Source organism: Passer montanus, unplaced genomic scaffold (assembly GCF_014805655.1).
Source record: "Passer montanus isolate IOZ18808 unplaced genomic scaffold, ASM1480565v1 scaffold2, whole genome shotgun sequence".
NCBI lineage: Eukaryota > Metazoa > Chordata > Aves > Passeriformes > Passeridae > Passer > Passer montanus.
In genome coordinates, this window is record NW_024366591.1 from 5,361,137 (window position 1) to 5,381,512 (window position 20,376).

The 20,376-nt window shown below is 37.8% G+C and overlaps 1 protein-coding gene across 24 annotated transcripts in view; it reads left to right on the forward strand.

The window, feature by feature from the left end:
* Nucleotides 1-19,249, forward strand: part of AFDN (afadin, adherens junction formation factor) — a 115,704-nt gene extending 96,455 nt beyond the window's left edge. For 6 of the 24 annotated variants that reach the window (XM_039706878.1, XM_039706882.1, XM_039706886.1 and 3 more), the window contains 6 exons: nt 2,126-3,148; nt 4,951-4,986; nt 9,489-9,623; nt 11,765-12,284; nt 16,251-16,329; nt 17,075-19,249. In XM_039706878.1, the coding sequence (XP_039562812.1) occupies nt 2,126-3,148; nt 4,951-4,986; nt 9,489-9,623; nt 11,765-12,284; nt 16,251-16,329; nt 17,075-17,219 (1,938 nt within the window). In that variant the 3' untranslated portion in view covers nt 17,220-19,249. Of the gene's footprint in view, nt 1-2,125; nt 3,149-4,950; nt 4,987-9,488; nt 9,624-11,764; nt 12,285-16,250; nt 16,330-17,074 lie in introns of those variants that run through there. The other 18 variants (XM_039706890.1, XM_039706901.1, XM_039706898.1 and 15 more) reach the window with 11 other exon arrangements.
* The last annotated feature ends 1,127 nt before the right edge of the window (nt 19,250-20,376 follow it).

Genomic DNA, 20,376 nt, shown 5'->3' on the forward strand with positions numbered 1-20,376 from the left:
TCAAATAGTATCTATTATCAAAGTGTAGATGCATCTTGACATGGAATAAATTTACACCCATTGTACTTTTAGAAATTCAAATACAGTGTTGTTCTGCTCCTGTTAGTGAGAACTTCACTCAAATCCATACAGGAAATTAAACCTAGATCTACTAAATCTACTTACTGGATGATCTTCTTTCTCTAATCCACCAGACTTAATAATATAGAGCGCTTTTTTTTTTCCTTTCTTTCTTTTTTTGGTGCTGTTTCTTAGTGATAAGAGCACAGGTTTACACCAGGCTTATCTTTTACTTTTGAAAAGGTGTTGTGTAAATTATCTTGAAATTCTGTATAAGTAAGCAAAGAAATAATTGTTTATAGGTTGCTTACACATGTATGGGCAAGTGAATTCAGTAAAAAAGTCACTTTTATTTTAGTGGTTTTTTAGTATTATAGAAATTAAGTTCTTGTTATTTGGGCTATAAAAAAAATAGATGCTTTGCTCAAAGTAGGACGGTATTTTGAAAGGGAATGCTGCAAGTTGAAAGACTTTGGCAAAAGATACAGAAATATTTAACTGAATTTCCATGCTTAACTCTTCCACATTTCATGATTTCATCTCACTTAATCTTAGCTGCATAGTTAACATCTACGTGCTTTCTGTCAGTGATGGCAGAAGGGGAGGCAGGTGTCTCCAGAGAAAGGTTCCTACCCATTTGTCTTAACTGAATTCTCTGATAATTGTTGCCTGGATATGAATCTCTCCCCTACTTAAAACAAGCTTAAGTGAGTAGCTTAGATGAGGTGGTTAAATTGGAAAAGATGAAGCCCATCTATTAAAGTCGTTGACAGACAATGAATTTGAGATACAGCCTTAAGGCTGAAGGCAGGGCAGAAAAGGATTTTGCTAAAGCATAATAGAATGTTTAACTCCTTACTAGCACTGAAAGTGTTAATAGTTTTTCCCTGACAGACAATAGTTCTTTAAAGTTGAAAATTAGAAGAAAACAGAAGAAAAACTTTTACAAAAATAAAAAAAAATCACTTTAATCTTTGCAGAGAGAACTGGCCTTGTAAAAAAAGCTGCTAAATGTCTGCTTTCTATTCTGAAGGCATTAGCAAACTTTGGCTAGGTGCATCTTTACAGCAAGTCTACCACAAATAACTGTGTTCAGCTCTGTTGGACTAATAGAGCATAAAAAATACACTTGTTCCTCTCAAAGAAGTTATTCTTTAGAGGTCATGGTTAAGGTCATTGACGGAGGAAAATAAAAGGAGTTTGCTTTGTTAGTCTTCTCAGTTGTTGATAATTGGTGCATTGTGTGTTCAGTACTTAGCAGTTCCTAACATTCAAAGTATGAATACTTGCTTCAAGAAAATCATTAACAGATTTAATAATCCTGGTTTATGGTCCAGTGTTCCAGTGTCCAGTGTTCCTTTTCAGGTGGTTGTTCAGCGCAATGGTACCCAGAGGTTCTACAGAAAAAGACTTGGTGTTGCACTAAAGTGACAAAAATCTCAGTTCATTATACTCATGTTCCAGGAACAGGTAGAACTAGACTGTCTGCCTGGATTCTGTACCCTGAATTGTGTTAGTAATGGGAACTTCCTGCAGGGCATCTCTCCTGTTAATGGAGGGTAGACAGAGGCACTCTTCTCTCTCTCTCTCGCTCTCTCTTGCTCTCTTTCTCTCTCTGCAGCCTTTGTGTTTGCTTTCCCAATAGGAAAGATCTTCAGTGAAACCAGTTGAAGTCTGAATGGCAGAGCTGGTATGACTGAGCCACTGCTGAGAGCTACCAGGACTTTTGTATTCACACGTGGGGGAGGGGGTGTCAGGGATAGTCCTGAGAAACTGCAAGCTGGGGAAGTTTTCCGCTTACACTCCAGCTTAAATTCATCATTCCTCCCAGTCCAGTTACCAGGCAGTTCCCAGGAGCTTGCTAAGTCTTCCATCGCTTGAATGAGTTAAGAAGACAGAGAAGAATATTTTATTGTTGGTTTTGGGAAACCTACTGGGTATGGAAATGGTGAAATTCAGTAAAAGTAATTATCTTCAGTAATAAGAACGTGTTTTGTAAGCCATTTTCAAATATGTTTTAATGTGGATGGACTGTGATACACATGCCTTGTTTAATATTTTTCAGCGTGTAGCTCGTTCCCAGGAAGAGCTGAGAGACAAAGTTTTCCAGCCAGAGAGGAATCGTTTGGAAGTTGTTATACGAAAGGATGTTGAGTACATTGATCGGAAGTCAGACAGCGATCAGTGGATGAATTCATCTGTGGATTCTAGCACATCTAGCCAGGAACACCTGAACCATTCCTCCAAACCAGTGTCGCCTGGTTCTTGTTTAACTAAAAGTGGGCCTGGCCGTTGGAAAACTCCAGCCACTAGCCAGCCAACTCCAGTGGCCATTTCCCAGCCTATCAGAACAGATCTTCCCCCTCCGCCACCACCTCCTCCAGTGCATTATGCTGCTGAATTTGATGAACTACAAATGGATTTGCCTCTGCCTCCACCTCCTCCTCCAAATCAGATAGGAGCACAAGCATCCTCCCAGGTAGCTGCTGCTGAGCGTAAAAAAAGAGAAGAACATCAGAGGTGGTATGAAAAGGAAAAGGCACGTTTGGAAGAAGAACGAGAAAGGAAACGTCGTGAGCAGGAGAGAAAACTGGGCCAAATGCGTTCTCAGCCACTAATTTCTGCTCAGCCTGTGGCTCCTCCCGTCTCCCTTCAACAAGTGAAATCAGAAAAGCCCTCAACTTTGCAGAGGTCTCAAGAAACAGTTATTCGAGAGCTGCAGCCCCAACAGCAGCCGCGGACTATTGAGCGGAGAGATCTGCAGTACATTACTATCAGCAAGGAAGAACTATCCTCTGGTGATAGCCTCTCTCCAGATCCGTGGAAACGGGATGCGAAGGAGAAGCTGGAGAAGCAGCAACAGATGCACATCGTGGACATGCTGAGTAAAGAGATTCAGGAACTTCAGAACAAACCTGATCGAACAGCGGAAGAAAATGACCGCCTCCGCAAACTCATGCTTGAGTGGCAGTTCCAAAAGCGACTGCAAGAATCAAAGCAAAAAGATGAAGATGATGATGAAGAGGAGGATGATGAGGTGGATACTATGCTCATCATGCAGCGACTGGAGGCAGAAAGAAGAGCAAGGGTAAAATCCTTTCTAGAAAAAAATACTGTAAATTTCTAGCTTGATGGATTTTCATGCTTTGAGTATTTTGATGTTCTTAGAGAGTAAAAGAGGATGACACTTTCGTAAATGGCTTTATTTTAAAATTAATGACTTAGAGTGGTTTCATCAGTTAAGTAATGTATTGCAAAAGTACAAAGCTACCTTTTATAGAATACAATTTAGCAATTGGATTTACTTTTCTGGTTTTGGGGAGAGAGAAGTTCCCTTTGGATAAAGGTTTTTTGCCATGTACCTAGAGTATGGTTAGAAGGTAAAATATAGCAGAAATTTGCTTGCAGAAAGGTAAGCAAAAACATTTGAAATTACGTAAGTTTGTAGGAGAATCGGGAATAAAAATAGTGTAATTTCTCCCTTTCCTCCCCAGTGTATTTACCTCTAAAAGTTTTTATTTATAGTTTTGGGTCATGAACACAGACACTGAATGCATACGGTTTCCAGGGAGTAGTGAGCTAAACAGACATTCCAACTTGCTGGTCTGATACAGCTGCTACCTCTACCTTTACCACCCCTCAGTGCTGACCTCAGCAGTGGAGGGACCATTGCTTGAGCTGTGTGGTTTTGGGTGGTGTACCCCCTGTCTAGAGCTCTGACTCCTACAGGCCTGGATTTTTCATGGTGTCCAGATTAATCAGCATCTGAGGTTTGCTTACCTTAGCTTCAGTTCTGTGAAAGCTCATAATACATGTAATAAGATAATACAACTCGATAGTATGGTGAAATTTTTAACAACTGTTGCTGGTGGCTGTTGTCTCCCAAGACTCTGCTAAATCTCCTGTTACTGAGAAAAAGTGTCTATAGGAAAATTTGTTTTTTCCTGAATAACTGCATGGATTCCAAAATTACGTACCAATAGCTACGCTTTTCCAGGCTTAAAAGCTAGCTCTGTAATATGTTCAGTGTCTTCTGTGTGTTTGTCTAGAAAAGTTGACCTAATTCTGTGATAAGCAGTGTTTAATTCCTGAGAAATGTTTGGACATGCTTGTTTTGACATACAGAAATAGCTAGTGGCTTGAGTAGGATTTGAGTTCACGATTGTTTTGGCAGCTTCATTTCCTAAACTTACTCTTCTCATGTTCGCTGCAGTCTGCATTGCTTTCCTTTTTTTTTCCCTTATGCCTAACTTATTGCTGTGCAAAACAATAGACACCTCAAACTTGGAAACTGAAAAAAGAAAAAACTAAGTATGTATTCGGCAAACAAGTTTCCCTAAAGTCCAGCATTGCTAACAGGACATTTGTGGCACATAGACAGTTACGTGGGCATAAAAATTCATGTAGAACTGCCATTTTAACAAACAGTGTCTTAAAAATTTTGCTGTGGCAAGGCTAAGAAACCGATATGTTAATTAAAAAAAAAAACCAGTTGTATTGCATAACAATATTAGTCTTCTCTGCAAGTGCTGGCTTTAAAACACTGTGCATTAAGTTCTTACAGCTTTTTGGAACATTTTGAAATGAAAAAATAACAGTTGTCTTGAACTGAATTAACGTTTTAATTTTGATTACGTTTTGCTTTTAGAGATGCAGTTAAGTAGCATCTTTGTGGATCTACTGAGGTAGATCCATGATGAGTCAATACTGATAAACATTTTGGATTATTTGTTTTAATTTCTGTATTTCACATTTATGTCCATTCAGTTCCTCATTCTAAAGCAGCCAACTAAACAAATAAAAGAAAATGCTTTTGAAGTATCACATATCTAACCTGTCTTTATTTACAGTGTGCATCTTTCTTTTTTTCCCTTTTCTTACTACCTGCAGCAGACTGCTGTGCCAGCAATCTCTGTTCTAGATTTGGTATGTTTGTTTCTTTCTCTTCAATATCTCTTTCCCATTTCAGTTCCTTATTATTATTAACAGCCCTATGTGCTTTGGATGATGATTTGGCTTCTTTGGGTGTTCAGAGATCATTATGAATACTGTAAGCAGTAAGTTACTGCCAGCATGCATTTGAATGTTTTCAGATATGGTGATTCCTTTCCCTGTGTTTCCTTCCTCTTAGATGTTGTGTTCTGCTTGCAGACTTGATTTCTTGCAGCAGTGGTCTAACATAAAACTGTATCTGCTGATATGTGCAATTTTGTTTACAAAATCTTACTAATAACTTTGAATGAACAGGCTGTGAAGTAAGATTGCTTCCTTTCCCTTTTGCACCATGCAGGTTTTAGAAGAGCTCTAAGAACACTTCCTTTACAGTTTGAAGGGAAATTGTACTGAGAGCCTAGTAATACAGCATACTTCTTCAGCACATGTGGACACCCTGTTGTTTGCAGGTGTTACAGATGTCTGGTTTTGACATCAACACAAAAATGTATTGTAAACTCAGAAATCACTTCCAAACTGATATTTCCAAGTTGGTTGCATAAGCATGCAATCATTAAGTTACAATATCATTTCAGTTTCAATTGGTTAATACTATTCTCTTGCATCTAAAACATGACAGGCTTTCAAACTGGAGCAGTAATTGCTATGACTCCAGCTAATTTTGTATTTTATTACACTTATTGGACATGGAGAAGGAGTTTTGTAGTCTTCCAGAGCAGAAATACATCCCCTTCAAAGTCAATTTCTGTGTAATTAGTCTACCAGTTTTAAAGGAAAGGGGATGTTAGTAAAATTTCATTTGTGCTGCTTGGAAAAACTGTCAATGTGTCGGTTCAAATGATGGATTTGGATATTCAGCACTGCCTTATGAAAAAGAAAATCACCTTTTAAAATGCATACTTCTGGTAACCTATAAAATATGAGGTGCTCAGTTTTGTTATCTGTGTGTTTCGTGAGTGTTAAACAGTTTACAGCAGTGGAACAGGTGAAGCATTTCACCTTTTTGAATTTAAGGGCAAGCCAGAAGTCATGGATCCTTCAGACTTAGAATCTTATCAATATTTTCTAATTATTACCTGTATTTTTTTGCTCAAACCTTGATTCCTGGAGCTGTGGCTAGATAGATAAAGTGCTTTTCCAAGCAGACAGCAAACATTTGGATCTTTCAGCAACAGGAGGTTGGTGAAGGCAGACAGTATCACCAGCTTGAAAAATGGATTAGACAGATGCATAGATACCACGCTGGCAAACAGCTGCTCAGAGGATTAGACAAGACTGTACCAGCTGACATCTTTAACTATGTGCTAAGTGCTGGGGGAATGCTAGCATCAAAGGGCAGGCTCATGTGCAGCTCTTCTTGCCATGGTCAGAGACAGCAGAGTACTGGCCTAGATGGATGCATGGCCTGAATCAGTTGATGATTTATGATGTTCATAAATTTAGCTTTAAAAAAAGGCAGCAGCAAGATACTTCTAAAATAGTTGAACACTACACCCAGCGATTATTCATAATTTCGTTATTTTTATCCTATTCACGTGACTTTCGAGACATAAATGCATCTAAACAATGCCACTTCATATACCCAAGTAATTCCTACTTTGTTTCTAAAAAAACCCCAAAACCAACAACAACGAAACGTTGTCATGTTTTATGCTTTTTTTGTATGTCTAGGGGTGAGCATTGTTGATAGCTGTTCTGCTAATTACAAGACTGAAGGAAGGTGATGAACAGTTAATACAAGAATTGTCAGCTTAGATAGTGTTTGTTTTTTAAATTCCCCAGGCCCTATGAGATCTGACACACCTTTTTAGCTGTCATTAAATAAATAGGTATAAATTTAAAGTTCTCCTGGAATATCTTTTAGAGTGTTATAAGCAGTGGTTGGAGAAATGAACATTTTCTGAAATTTGAGATGTCCTGGATTTGAGAATGGCCTGCTAGTCCTGTGAATATCTTAACACTCCTGATAGGATCAACCCACTGACCCCTTTACCAGGAGCAATAGCTTGGAGGAAAGGTGGACTTCTCTGCCCTTCTAGGTGTAGAAGCAGCACTGTGAGTATATGTTGGCAATAAGGAGACAAAGTTGTGTGACTGAGCAAACGGTTGGCACTTTGCAGTAGAGCTGGGTCAAAGCAGGGGAAAAGAATTGGTGCTTTGTGCTCAGATGCTTTGCTTGGTTACAGCTGAGAGAATGCTCTTCTCCATCACTGTGGCTGTACAAATTAGTTGCTCTTTCCTCTTAAAATATAAACACGTGGCTTTGGAGGAGATAGTGGAAATACAGTAAATCTGGTGAAAACATGACTTGTAAACAAAAGTAAAACTGATTGGGATAGAGAAGCAACCAATCAAAATATGCAACCTGGGAATCCTACAGCCCTCTCACTGGAAGTGGGATGCAAAGCTGATTATCCTTTGCATCTTGAAAATTTGGGGTGAAGTTAGAACTGGATACTGTTGTACACACAGAGTTACAAACACCTGCAAGTGCTCTGGCATACCTCATCAACCTACTGCTCCCTGCCTTGGTCTGGGAATGCTCCAAAGTAGAAACTAGTTAGTAATCATCAAGAAATGAAATGTCATCTCTTAATAGTTGCTGTATTCTCACTTCTGCCTTCCATACAATTTTTAGCCATTTTCCTATAAGTATTATGTTTAGAGTAGCTTCTGACCTGGATACAGTTGTCTTCACAATTCTTACGATTTAGATGATAACAACAGTTCCCAGGTGGGCAGCTTGGTCACTTCTGCCTTCTTCTTTCTTTAGTTATGGTCAGAAGACAATTAGATAAACTAGTCCTACTTTCTCTATTATTTAGTTGGAAATTCTTTCCCATTTAAGTGCTTTTGAATAGGAATATTTGCTGCTAAGCAATAAGGCATCCATGCCATAACCTGGGAGCAGTAACTGCCATGTTCAGGGTGTTTCTGTAATGCACCTGGGACAGGAATTTTCCTGTATTTTCTCACCATGCAGTTTTTGCTTGCCTGTTTTTTTTCTTCTTCTTTTTTATTATTAAGAGGAAATTACTTCTCTTGTATAAACACTTGTGAATTTCAAGCTATCTTTCCTTTTGACAGCAATATTATGTCCTTTGCTAAAATAATGTCTTTCTAATAACTAAGACAAGAAGTCTTAATCCAAGCAGGGAGTTGGTTAACTACTCTGTTCCCTGCTCTGCAGTGCAAACTGAGCTTGATCTTTGTTTTTTCAGTTAGGAATGACAAAGTTTTAGCCCTAAATAAGGGGAATTTACTTGGACGTAGCATCCTCTAAAATATATTCACCAAATTAATTTTGTTCTTTAGCTTTCATACTCAAAAATGAACAACGGGGGGAAATAATTGTAAGAAAATTAGCCGAACTGTTTATACTTTTTTTATTAATTAATTGGCGAGGAAGATACTTGCATGAAGGTTGTCCTTACAAAGTCTATTAATATTTAATTTCTCTTTCTCTCTTGTACTGTTTTGTGTCTTAAGGGTCTTTTTCTGTAAGTGAATTTGGATTGTAAAATAAAATAAAATAAAAAAAAGGAGTAGAAAAGTATCCCTGTTACATGCAGTTTATAGCAAGATCAAATCACTTGTTGATTTATAGTAATAAGGATTTTAAAAAAAAGTGAGGAAAAAAAATTACTTTAAAACATATGCAACAGTAAGAAATAACACAGCATGTAGTCCAGTTATTTTCTACTTGTTTTTGGGCCAGTGAATATTCTTGTCCATCAAGGGCTTATATACTGTTAGCTTTAAAAAAAAATGCAAAGTTTGGATTGTGCTCAGTTTTTCTGTCTGTGCAGCATCATACATGTATATAAACCAGTATTGTCTGTTGGACATGAGTTGTTCTTGTGAGCTGTTTCATCCCAGTAGTCAAAAGTTTTCTTTCCTTTACTCTCTGTTTTTCCAAAACCCATGTGCTGCAGATACAGTGGGAGATTTTATTTCCCAAGACTATTTGTAGACTTGCTGAATGAGCCTTTTACTTTAAATGGATTGACCCTTTGACTGAGTAATGATTTTCCAGTGCTTAAATTCTAATCCAGAATAAAAAAAAAAAAAAAAATTGACTGCTGGAGATGTGGGCTGTTGGTTCCAAGTATTTAATTTCATTTTACTGTACCTATGAGACTATGGTTATTGAAGCTCTTTGGGACATGAGACACCTCAGTTTTCTACTGGGAGTTCATACATGACTGCTAAAAATGTCTCCCTGTGTAATTTGTGCTTTTATGTATGTAGTTCTGTGCGCCTGTATTTTGGGTTTTTTTCCCCTTAGCAATTTTAGGCAAGCCAGTATAACAAAGCATACTCATAATGACTGGAAATTGTATTAATGAATCTGTAGCATGGCATTTTCTCCTGAATGAGTTATTTTTAGATGCCAGTATTTAGTTACATTTTTTGGTACATTTTTGACCCATCTTGCCCATGTGAGTGACCAGTTAAAATTGTGTCTCTGTTAGTTACAGGATGAAGAACGCAGACGGCAGCAACAATTGGAAGAAATGCGGAAACGAGAAGCAGAGGACAGGGCCAGGCAGGAAGAAGAGCGCAGACAGCAAGAGGAGGAGCGGACCAGGAGAGAGGCTGAAGAAAAGGTTGTGGTTTTCTGAGTGCCACAGGGGTTCTTGCAGGCCTTTCCCCTTCAGCCTGGCCAGTACCAGCTCAATGTTGGGTCAGCAGGGTTTAAACACAGTGGTGATAAGGGTCATGGCCCAAGGCTTCAGTTTGTTCTATCCAAACCATAAAGGAATTAAACAGCCCATTCCTGCTGGCTGGAGTTGACTGGTATTGCTGAAGTAGTACTGCGGGCTTAGTGCCTGAAGGTTTTTGGCAGTGGCAAGGCTCTTACCTTCAGGGCCTTTCTGAAAATTATGGAAGAAATTAGGTATTTCTGTTTCCCTTCAGTTCCCATCATAAATTGCATACCTTTTTTATTATCATGGCTCAGTTAGTGCTGTTGGGTTTTCCTGTGTCCCAGTAGATGGCACTTAGATATTCTCTAATATTTTTTAATATAGATACAGAGAGAAGTATGAAATATGATGGAGCAGTGATGAATATTCCATATTGGTTTTTGTTTGGAATGTAGGAGGAAAGTGGTTTCTAGAAAGCAAGTAAATAATTTCAGCAGATAAGTGTGCAGTCAAATTATAAAAATTCAGAATTGTTGGTTCCATTGAAACATTATACATTAATATGACAAGCTTTACTGATAAAACTAGAAGACAAAGCAACTTATTTGACTCAGCATGTTTCTTAAGACCCTTTTGTTCTTTGAGAAAGCAGTTACTTTTGTTCAGTTTGCCTTTTAGGAACACTGACTTCAGAGAGAAGGCTAGCTTTTAAAGTTGTTCATCTTGGAAGATTGAGCAAATACATTTTAAAAGCCCCCAAACTTTAAATACTTTAACTATGTTCATTTATTTTTCAAGCTTTGTTAAATTGTTGCCCATAAACAGTACGGTTTGGTGAGTGGAAGAGGTGGTAATAAGAGAGAAGTGAGGAAGGTGTATCTGCAGTGAGGAAATTTTTTAAAAATAGACTCTAGGGACCTTAAAAAATGCAACCAAGAGAAAACAACTATGGCTTTCTTAACTTCTGACAATGATGCAGCCAAATGACATTTGGATCACACTTGAAAGAGTTTTCACTGACAGATGTTGACTGAGATACTTCTACCAATTCTGAACTCAGTACTATCAGTAAAATGGTTTTAGAGAGTAGTACGAGTTTCACATCTTTGCTGCAGATGAACAAGATCAGATCTATTTATTATTTTTTCAGGATAACTGACTCAGTGTTGGACAGATAAGCATTTAAGGTGGATTTTTTAAAAACATGTGGATTAAAACCAGAAATGATGTTTATTTCAAATGTCATATATTCCTAGCAGAAATTACACTAAACTTATACCCAAAGGGTTTTGTAATGTACATATAGTTCCCAAATACACCTCATTTGTTATCAAATTACTGAATAAACCCTTATATTAATTTACAATGTGTCTGAGACAACAGCTGAACAGAATTAAATGTTATTTAGTTTAAAAACAGAACAGTCTTGTAAAGAGGAAGAATACATAGAAGACAGCAACCTCATATAAATATCATTAGCATAGTTTCTGTTTTAACAGTATTTGTTTGATGCCTGTTTTGGAAAATTTATTTGTAATAATTTTTTTGTGTGAAAGTAGTTTTCCTGATGTTTATACTAGAAACTTTTTTAGAAGTCATCTATTCCAAGGCTCTGTTGACTCATTTACATTGTGTAAGCATGAAAAATAACAAAGTTCCTTTTTAAGGTTGTAGTTAATTTTAGTTGTATTCCTCTCCCACAGATTCTCTACAGCTTTTGTAAATTGGCACCGTATTAACTGTAGTTACAGTTTGAGTAATAAATGTTTGAATGCCCTTAGTTTACACAGGCAGTTGCTTTAGTGACCACAGGCAGTGGTAAACTTGCAGCCATCCAGTAACACAGGGTGTTACTGGATGGCTGCTGGTTTTTTGCAAATATGACGGTTTGACCACTGGCCAATCACCAGTGCACCCACAAATACCATTCACTCTTAGTAGTAAATATTCTTTGTACAAGTCCAATATAGATGCCCTGCTTATTGCCAGAAAAGGAGACAAAAAAGATTGACAGAAGATGATTGTAGCTTAGTGATGAAAAGCTTAAATCTCATGGATTAAAATGTCTGACCACTGTGTTTCTGTTTCCTCTGGGCTTTCAGAGGCGCCAGGAAGAGGAGTATTACAGTCGCTTAGAGGCTGAAAGGCGCAGGCAGCACGATGAAGCTGAACGAAGATTGCTGGAACCTGACGAGCCTGGTCTGTACAGACCTCCACTTCCACGGGAATATGAACTCCCATCCCCAACCCCTTCATCTAACGCTCCTCCTCCCCCACCTCAGCGAAACACCTCTTACCTCAAAACACAGGTCCTCTCCCCTGACACGATTTATACTGCCAAGTTTGTTGCATACAATGATGATGATGATGAGGAGGAGGAGGATTCCAATCTAGCAGGTCAGGATAAGTACTCCAGCACAAGAAAATCTTATGGTGACTTTCCTCCTGCCACCCTTAAGCCACAGCAGCCCTCCCGCCAGCCTCGCCCAGTTTCAGATGGCATCTTTCTTTCCAACTCATTCCAGTCATCTCCCGTCAATGCCAACAGTACTACTGTCAAAAAAAGCCAGCCCCCGCTCCCATCAAACAAACCAAGTTTCATCCATGCCAGCAGCTCTAAAGGTAGAAACAATGAAATAAGTCATGTCTACAAAACTGTCCTCATATTTTCAACTCCAGGGCTCTAGACTGAATCACTTATTTTGTGATTTTCCCCCTTCATTAATCACTATTTTCACTCTGGTGATCTAACTTAAATCCTGATATTAATATGAATTCTTCAATTTTTAATTATTTTGATCTCTCAAATTTTCTTGCTCTTTACCCAAACTTTTCAAAAGCAAAAATTCCATCTTTCATGTATGAATCAGAAATTATTTTAACTCAATCAGTTTGAAGTACTGTTGGTTTTGGCTTTCACTCTGTATCTTTGAAGTGATTTGTTTTGTATGACTGACTACTGTTTACTCAGGGCATCTGGAAGTGCACCTTTCTTGAACACAGGAAACCTCTCCTGATGGACAGAACTTATCTTCTGCTTTGTTATTGGTACCAGGGTTCTCTCTCTTTTAATAGTGTGTGCAAATGGCTTTAAAAATTACATTTGTAGATATAAATACACAAGCACCAAGAGAAGTACAGGTCTTGCAGTTAATTTCACGTATTAAGCGCCATTCCTAAATTTCTGGTTTGTACAGTGCAGTTTCCGTGCAGAGAGACAAAAAAATGTAAACTTCATCTTAGTACTGTTTGCTTTACTCCTTCCCTTCCTTTCTACACCTCTGTGTTTCTTTGACTCCTCATCTTGTTGTTGTATAACTCCAAGCCAACCATAATGAAGTTTAATTTCAGTTAGAGTTCTAGCTGCCAGTAACTTTAGCACTGTATTTTACCTGCAGAGAACTACTTGAACTATACTCTTGAATTCAAAGCTAATTCAGTCCAAAGTCTGGGGATTTTTTTTTTTTTAAACTGCTGCTGTGGAGGAGAAATCTTGTGTACTTGACACTTTCAGTAGGTCTCACTCTGATAAGATTGCACTTTCTTGATATAATACTTTGTCTTTAAACAGCAGCATCTGCTGGTACTTCTGCATTTGTTTTCTTCTATGTTCTTTTGAAGATGGTGGCCAGGACATTGTCCTAGTTTATTCTTTTTACTTACACTGGAGATTAACAAGTGCCTGACAACCAACTCTATGCAATCAATTCATCCTTCTAAAATGAACAAGGTAGAAGTCACCTGATATCCCAAGGGAAGGTGTTTATGCTGGCTTCTAGCTGAATGGTCAACTTCTTTGCTGGATTCAAGTCTTAGTGGCACAGGTGGAATCCTATAGTATGTTATAACCCTCATCACTTTTTTGACCACCTAACAAATTAGGAAAATCGCTCACTTGCTTTATTCAGCATTGTGCCCTGGGCATAGGGAGGATATGAGCTTCCAAATAGGTTCCATCTATTAGAAGCACTTCTAATCCAGCTGCAATAGCATGAGAATCTAATTCAAGATATATATATATAAGGCCACTGAACTGCTTGTCCACATCCTGTTCAATTGAGGCTCAAGTCATAATTTTCCAGCAAGGAAAATTAACATCCTTTCTTTTGCAGGACAGATTAGCTTCTGTTACTGTTGAACTGCTTCCTGTGCTGAAGAGAAGCTCTGCACAGTATTGTGTAGTTTTTAATATTGCTGAAGGGACAGTTTAGCTCAGTTATAATTACTGTCCCACTGGTGTTGGATGGTCAGTAGTTCCACTGTTTGTGATCAGCACAACACCCAAGTTGCATAAAAAAAGTATCCACTGTGATTCTCCTGTAAAGATGGGGGAAGCCTGGTAATTTACACTGGTGTTGCCTGTGAGATATCAGGATGTAGTAGTCTCTGTGGTAATGGCCTCTCTTCTGTAAACCCACTGTCACTCCTGCCTGGCTCTGTAATAGGCTCTGAATCTTAAAGGAAGGTGAGGGAAGGTTTTAGTTTTTCAATGTGTTTTCATTAGACTGGAGTATAATTCTGGACTCTACCTGCTGTGTACTACCATAATACCTACTACAGTGCACATGAAATCACTGATAAACCTACAGCCAATTTTGTACCAGAAGGACTTTAGCTTTTGAACACAAGGTATTACAAAGAATTAAGAAAGTTCTGAAATGGCATGGTTTTGACTTGAAACATTGGTACTGTATGTCTGTACTTAATTTCTTTTCTTTCAAAGGACTTTCTTTTTCTAGGAATTCTTCTTTGAAACTGACTGTAATAAAAAGTAAAATGTGCCTTCCATCACAGCACGTAGGCTTGCAAAAGCGATTGCTTCCCTTCCCTATTTGGCACTTTAAAGGCTGTGTATGTAATGAATTAGGCAACCCTAGAGCCATTAGTCACTAGTTGTCACCACCACTCTCCCTGCCTCCCATCATCCACAACTCAGAATGCCATTTAGTATATAATTGCATTTCTAATCCTGCTCTGTTAATATTAATTGAAAAATGAATCTCAGGAAAGTGAAATGTTCAGTGATATTGTTTGTGCACATTTGTTTGTCCTGGAAAAAAATTGAAAGGACAATATACAAAGATTTGGTTAGGGTTTTGGTAACAATTAAGGAATATTGTAGTATGATGCTTCGCCTTTAATAGCCTAATTCATAAACCATACAACTAATTCTGAATACTCTTATTTCATAATTTTTAAAATAGCCTTGAGAACAGGTTAACTTCACTTGATTGCTCAAGCTTCTATGAAGACTGCCTGCGTAATGTACAAAGCCGTTTGCACAAAATGCAGAATTCACTGTGCAGTTTGACCATCTCCCATCTTGCTGACTCTGTTACATTCCTGTCCTTTACAGCTCTTTCCTGTTCTGAGTGTTAACTCTAGTAAATCATGCTTCTGCAAATTTTGCTCTTGTGCTTTCTTCCACTGGGTCTTTAAAGACCATTTGGTCTGTCAGCTCACCAAGAAAAAAGTCAACACCCAAATGAAAACCACTATCCAAATGCAAATGAAACCACGACCCACAGCTTGTGGATCCAGACACAAGCTTTTCAAAGTGGGGGAGGCAGTACTTACAGGAATGTAAGACTCACAACTGATAGGAAAAAAATCTTTATATGCCTGGCATACCTAGTATGATGTGGTTTGCTGCAAATTTTTGGTGGAAAAAATTTGGCCTACAGCACATTAGCTAAATTGGCTTATGTGTTCTAGCCTCACTCAGAATTACTAAACATTTCTGAGAAGTTAGATGTACCAGTGGAAGAAGCAAACATCTCCTTTTGTACCAAAGAAGGTTCACAAGACATAACATGTACAATACTGAGACTAGAACTGTCTGAAGACAAATCTGAGTAGTGTGCTACACTTTTTTTTACTATTTTCCTGATAGTTATTAAGATAATATGGTCTTAAATACAAATTAAATTTTTAAACTTCTAATTGGAAATAAAAGGTTTTGTCTTGTGCCCTTTACAAGGAATTAATATCATGTGTAAAACCTGTGTGTTACATCAGCTTAAAGGTGCAGTGCTGCAAGACTTGAAATTTAAATTCAGGAGAGGGAGGAAGGGGCTATTTTCTGAGTGGTACAGTTTGTGTATCAGACTTAACAGAGACTGAAATTTTGATTCTGCTGAATTGCAAAGATGGTATCTACTAATCTTTGCTTACTTTTAGCCTCAGAAAGAGAGGAGCTACAGCTAACTTACTTCCTGTGAAGTTTGTCACAGGCTAATGAGAGTGTTGCACTGTGTTACTCCTTGAACTGCTTCTTGTATCTGTGTAACAATAAGGCATAATAAGATAAAGACCATGATTTGGCATGTGCTGGATAATCTAAACAGAATGGGGTTTGACTCAAAATTAGGAATTGAAAAAATAAGCCATTTTAAGAAGGTTTGAATTTAATAGTACTGGAATTAAATATTCTAGAGGTCAGATGACCTCTGATTGATTATGATTCTCATTTGAGATTGTTTCTTGAAAGAAGCACTGCACCTTTTTGAAGGGATACAGTATAAAACTTCTGTGTTGTAGCTGCTGTCCTTAAACTTACTTCTTTTTTTTTTTTTTTTTTTGCATAAGGAATAAATTCATACACTGGATCTACTGGAGCAGCTGCTGGGGAAGTTTATCGGGATCCAAGAGACAAAAGATCTAAAAGGTGATATACAGGAGTCCATTAACTTTTATACAACTAACTTGGCTAGCTTTTGCAGTATTTCTTGTTGTCATCGTTCTGTCTCTGGGGGCTACTCCAGAGTTCTGCTGTTGGCTCTGTTATGGGTTACTATAAAACACAACTAAGTTCTCTCCACAAGTCCTTAGATGATCTGAAGCACTACTGAACAGCAACATGTTTTGGCAATACAATTAAGTAAACAAAATTATCACTGTAAATTAGCAACTTCAGCTTGTTTAGGTGTATTTATAAATCTGAACAGTACCTCTCCAGTGGCATTCTTAGAAAACCTGTAATAAGCATAAAAGATCTAAGCTCATACACGCTTTACCATGTAGCATACTGATGATGGGACAAGAAAAGGTTTGTCTTCCAGTGCTTTTTCTTAGAAATGTGCCACCACAGAAAAGCTTGCTAGTTTAGTGAGAGCAGTAATGCTGTGCTAACACAAGCAGAGCCTTAGTTTATAACCTGCCATTCATGTTGGAAATTGGCAAGCATTTCCATTTATTTTGACATGCAATAAATGGTCAAGTCATTAATTTCTCTTAAGTGATAGCACAATGTCAGAGTTGTGTGTATGTGTGAGGAACAAAACCTTTCAGAACACAGAATGAAGACTGCTTTGCTGTAGTCAAAGCAGCTGTCATTACATGTCATCAAGAATGATTATGTTTAAGGACCTTGTAGGTGAGAATTATAAAAAATATTTTTGTTTCCTTTCCAGTCAAGATGCAGATTTACCTGGAGCACCAGAAAACCTGACGTTCAGGGAACGCCAGCGACTTTTTTCACAGGGTCAGGATGTATCCAATAAAGTAAAAGCTTCTAGGAAACTAATGGAACTGGAAAATGAGTTGAACACAAAATAAGATGAAAGCACCTTATCAGATGTAATGGATGATCTCCAAATTGAGGGATTGAGATTGGGAGCACACTACTAAGTATGGACAGAAAATGAATGTTTTCTGAAAGGAGTGACTTTGATTCCTTTATATCTACTAAGACTGTTAATTAAGACTTAGAGATGTTGCAATAGCAAGAAAACTCTGATTACTTTGCCAGAAACTTGTGGTTTATACAGTGAAAGCACTGTAAATTTTTAAAGATATGAATCACGTGAAGGTAACTTTTTTTCTGTTTTGGGGGTAAAGTTCTTTTGCACCAGACCAAGTAGCATTTGTCAAAGATAAGTTGTTTCCTGGTGTTTTACAGACACACTTTTGTTTCAGCTGCTGAGCAGAGAAAGTGAGAATAGCTTGAACTGCCTAAAGTAAACTGGCACTAGAAATTGGTATTTTAGGTTGTTCGACAAGAAGCCAATGTCTGGGCCACCTTAAATAAGGTTTCATATGCAAGTGTGACATACTGTATGGTGTTCATAGAAGGATCAGCATATCAATACAGATCTTACCATTACTTAGTACTGGCATAACACACATTCTCTAGATAGAATCTTGGAATGAGAATATCTCTATTCCTATGTATTTGTTGGGTCTAAAATGGATGCCTAAGATTTTATCTGTAGTTATGGAAAAGTCTGCATTGTTGTATCCCCACTATATGTGCTTCAGACTTTAAAAAAATGTGAAGATAACAACCTTTGGATAACTGTTTCATTAAAAATTACATAAGCAATAGATAGTAGGCTACACTTAGTGGCCCTCCATCAGCTAGGACCAAAATATTAGTAATGTCTTAAAGGCAAGGATTACAGTTAGAAGGTAAGCAGAACACGTGGGTATGTTTTCTGAGAAACTCAGATTAGAAGTTATTGGGCAATTAGGCCTGGAACAATATTGATAAGTCTGTTATTATCAGTTCAGCAATATATTTTTTTTCTATGGAGATATCAATTGGCATATTAGAGAAGAAGACTGAAGTATAAAGCATCAAATACAGTCCTGCAGTCTGGAAGTGGGAACATTCATAAGGTCATTAACACGGCTGGTGTACTAGCAAGGAACCATCCCTGCTCATGCTGAGGAAGCAGTGCTAGTGAGCTCCCATTCCGTCTAGCTGGCTTTACTGACATCCTATTATGGTTGTACTGAAAGCCTTTTTGGCAGTTCAAGCTATTTTTTCACACTGTTATAGCCTTATTTAATTTTTAATTGTTAATCTTTTTCCTCCCACTATTTCCTCAGCTATGCCTATGTGGCTGATGATGTTGGGAATAAGGACCTCATCAGAGTCTTTCTCATTGTGTGATGTTAAGACAATATATATTGTGATTCCAAACAAATTTTCTATTTGACAGAGCCCTTTACTGGCTTTAGATGATTTTTTTTTCCTGTATCATATTGTTCTCTTATAAATATATATTTAGGGATTTGTGCACACTTCCAAATACAAAGGGGTAGATTTTCACTGCCTTAGGAAAGAAATCACTTTTAATAAGAGCTGTATGATAAATAAATGCAAGTTAATGAAAATTGGAGTGTAAATATTTTTTACGTATTTCAGGTTTCTTATTTGAAAGTGTGCTTTTACCGTTTCACCTGTTAAATATGAAGTAGAAGATTAAACTGGTTGAAAGTGTTAATGAAGGATCTGCATGCTTGCTTTGTCTGTTCATCAGCAAAAGCAAGCCTCTCCCAATTTATCTTGAGAACACTAGCAGCCTTACAGTGAGAGGAAAAAACTTACGCTGTGGCTGAATTACTGTTGCTGCTAGACTCTGAAAAAGGCTTAGCAAAAAAATAACCTATAACCTTCAGCTGAGTGGATTTGGCCGCTATTGGGCATTTGGGTCAAGTGTGAATATGTGTAAAAGTGCTTTTCATATTTGTCTGTGCATTATTTGAAAAAAAACCCATCAAAACTGCTGTAGTTTCCCATTTCTACTGTATTTCACTTGCAACCTATTTTTAATAAAGTTTGTATTGTATTTAACTTTGCATTCAATGTTTTTTGTATTCTTATTTAATTCTGCATTCCCAACAACATTATCATAAACCAGAGGGACTTTTAATATATTTTGACTTGCCTGTCCTCTTAAAATGTGTTTATGAGCAAAGTCACAGCAAATGTGTTTATGAGCAAAGTATCTGATATGAAAACTTCAAATTAATTTGATATGGAGAATCAACAGAGGCTGATCTTCGCTAATCAGAGAGGAGAAGTTCTTAACTCATTTGATACCTATAGTGCTGACTTGAAGGAAGTGATTTTTACAGCTTAATCAGCAGTTTACAAAGTAGTAAAGACCAGTGGTGTTGATTATATAGACTAGTCATACTGTATTTGTATCTTCCTTAAGTGCAAAGTTGCTTTTGTAACAGCAAAGAGGAATCTAGAACGTGGCATCTTTTGGAAAAGTAAATAGTGTATGCAATCTCCACAGGGATTGCTGTGGTTAATGGGAGTCAGCAGTTCGAACACTGCTTGGGAGGGAGCCCAGCCCCAGTCAAGTGCTGTAGATGCCTTCTGCTGTAGCTGTATCCATCTGCTGAAGATGGGATTGAGATCCTCCTATAACCTCAAAAAGTAACTCAACTTTTAAACAATCCATTGCTCTTCTATGTATGAGTCCCTCAGTCTAAACAAAAGAGCCAGTACAAACAAAACGTGGTGTATTTGAGTCAGTAGTTATTGCAGCTGTGAACTTTGTCATAGAAACTTTTATTTCTAGACCAAACTATTCCAAGGATTATGAGAGGAACTGTGTGTGATGTACAGCAGTAGTGATGCATTTTCTGTCGGAACCCAGGATATTCCACTCTCTGCTCTGGATGACTCGAGACCCTGGCAGGGGGCTCAGAGACCTAGGCACGGAGTCAAAAACATTTGTGCCTTCGGTTTTAGCCCATGGAACAAACTACCAACTTTGTATGAAGATTTACAAGCCACAAGAGTTTGAGTAGAATGATAGCTGATTTGTCACAGGGTGAAAAAGTAGGATTTTGGAGTTTTAGAATGGGAGTTCAGGAGGCAAGATGGAGGAATTTGGACGTGTCCTGTCCTTCTCCTTCTTGTGCTCCATCTTCTGCTGTGATGGTGACACTTCTTGACTGGTTTAGAGTAGAG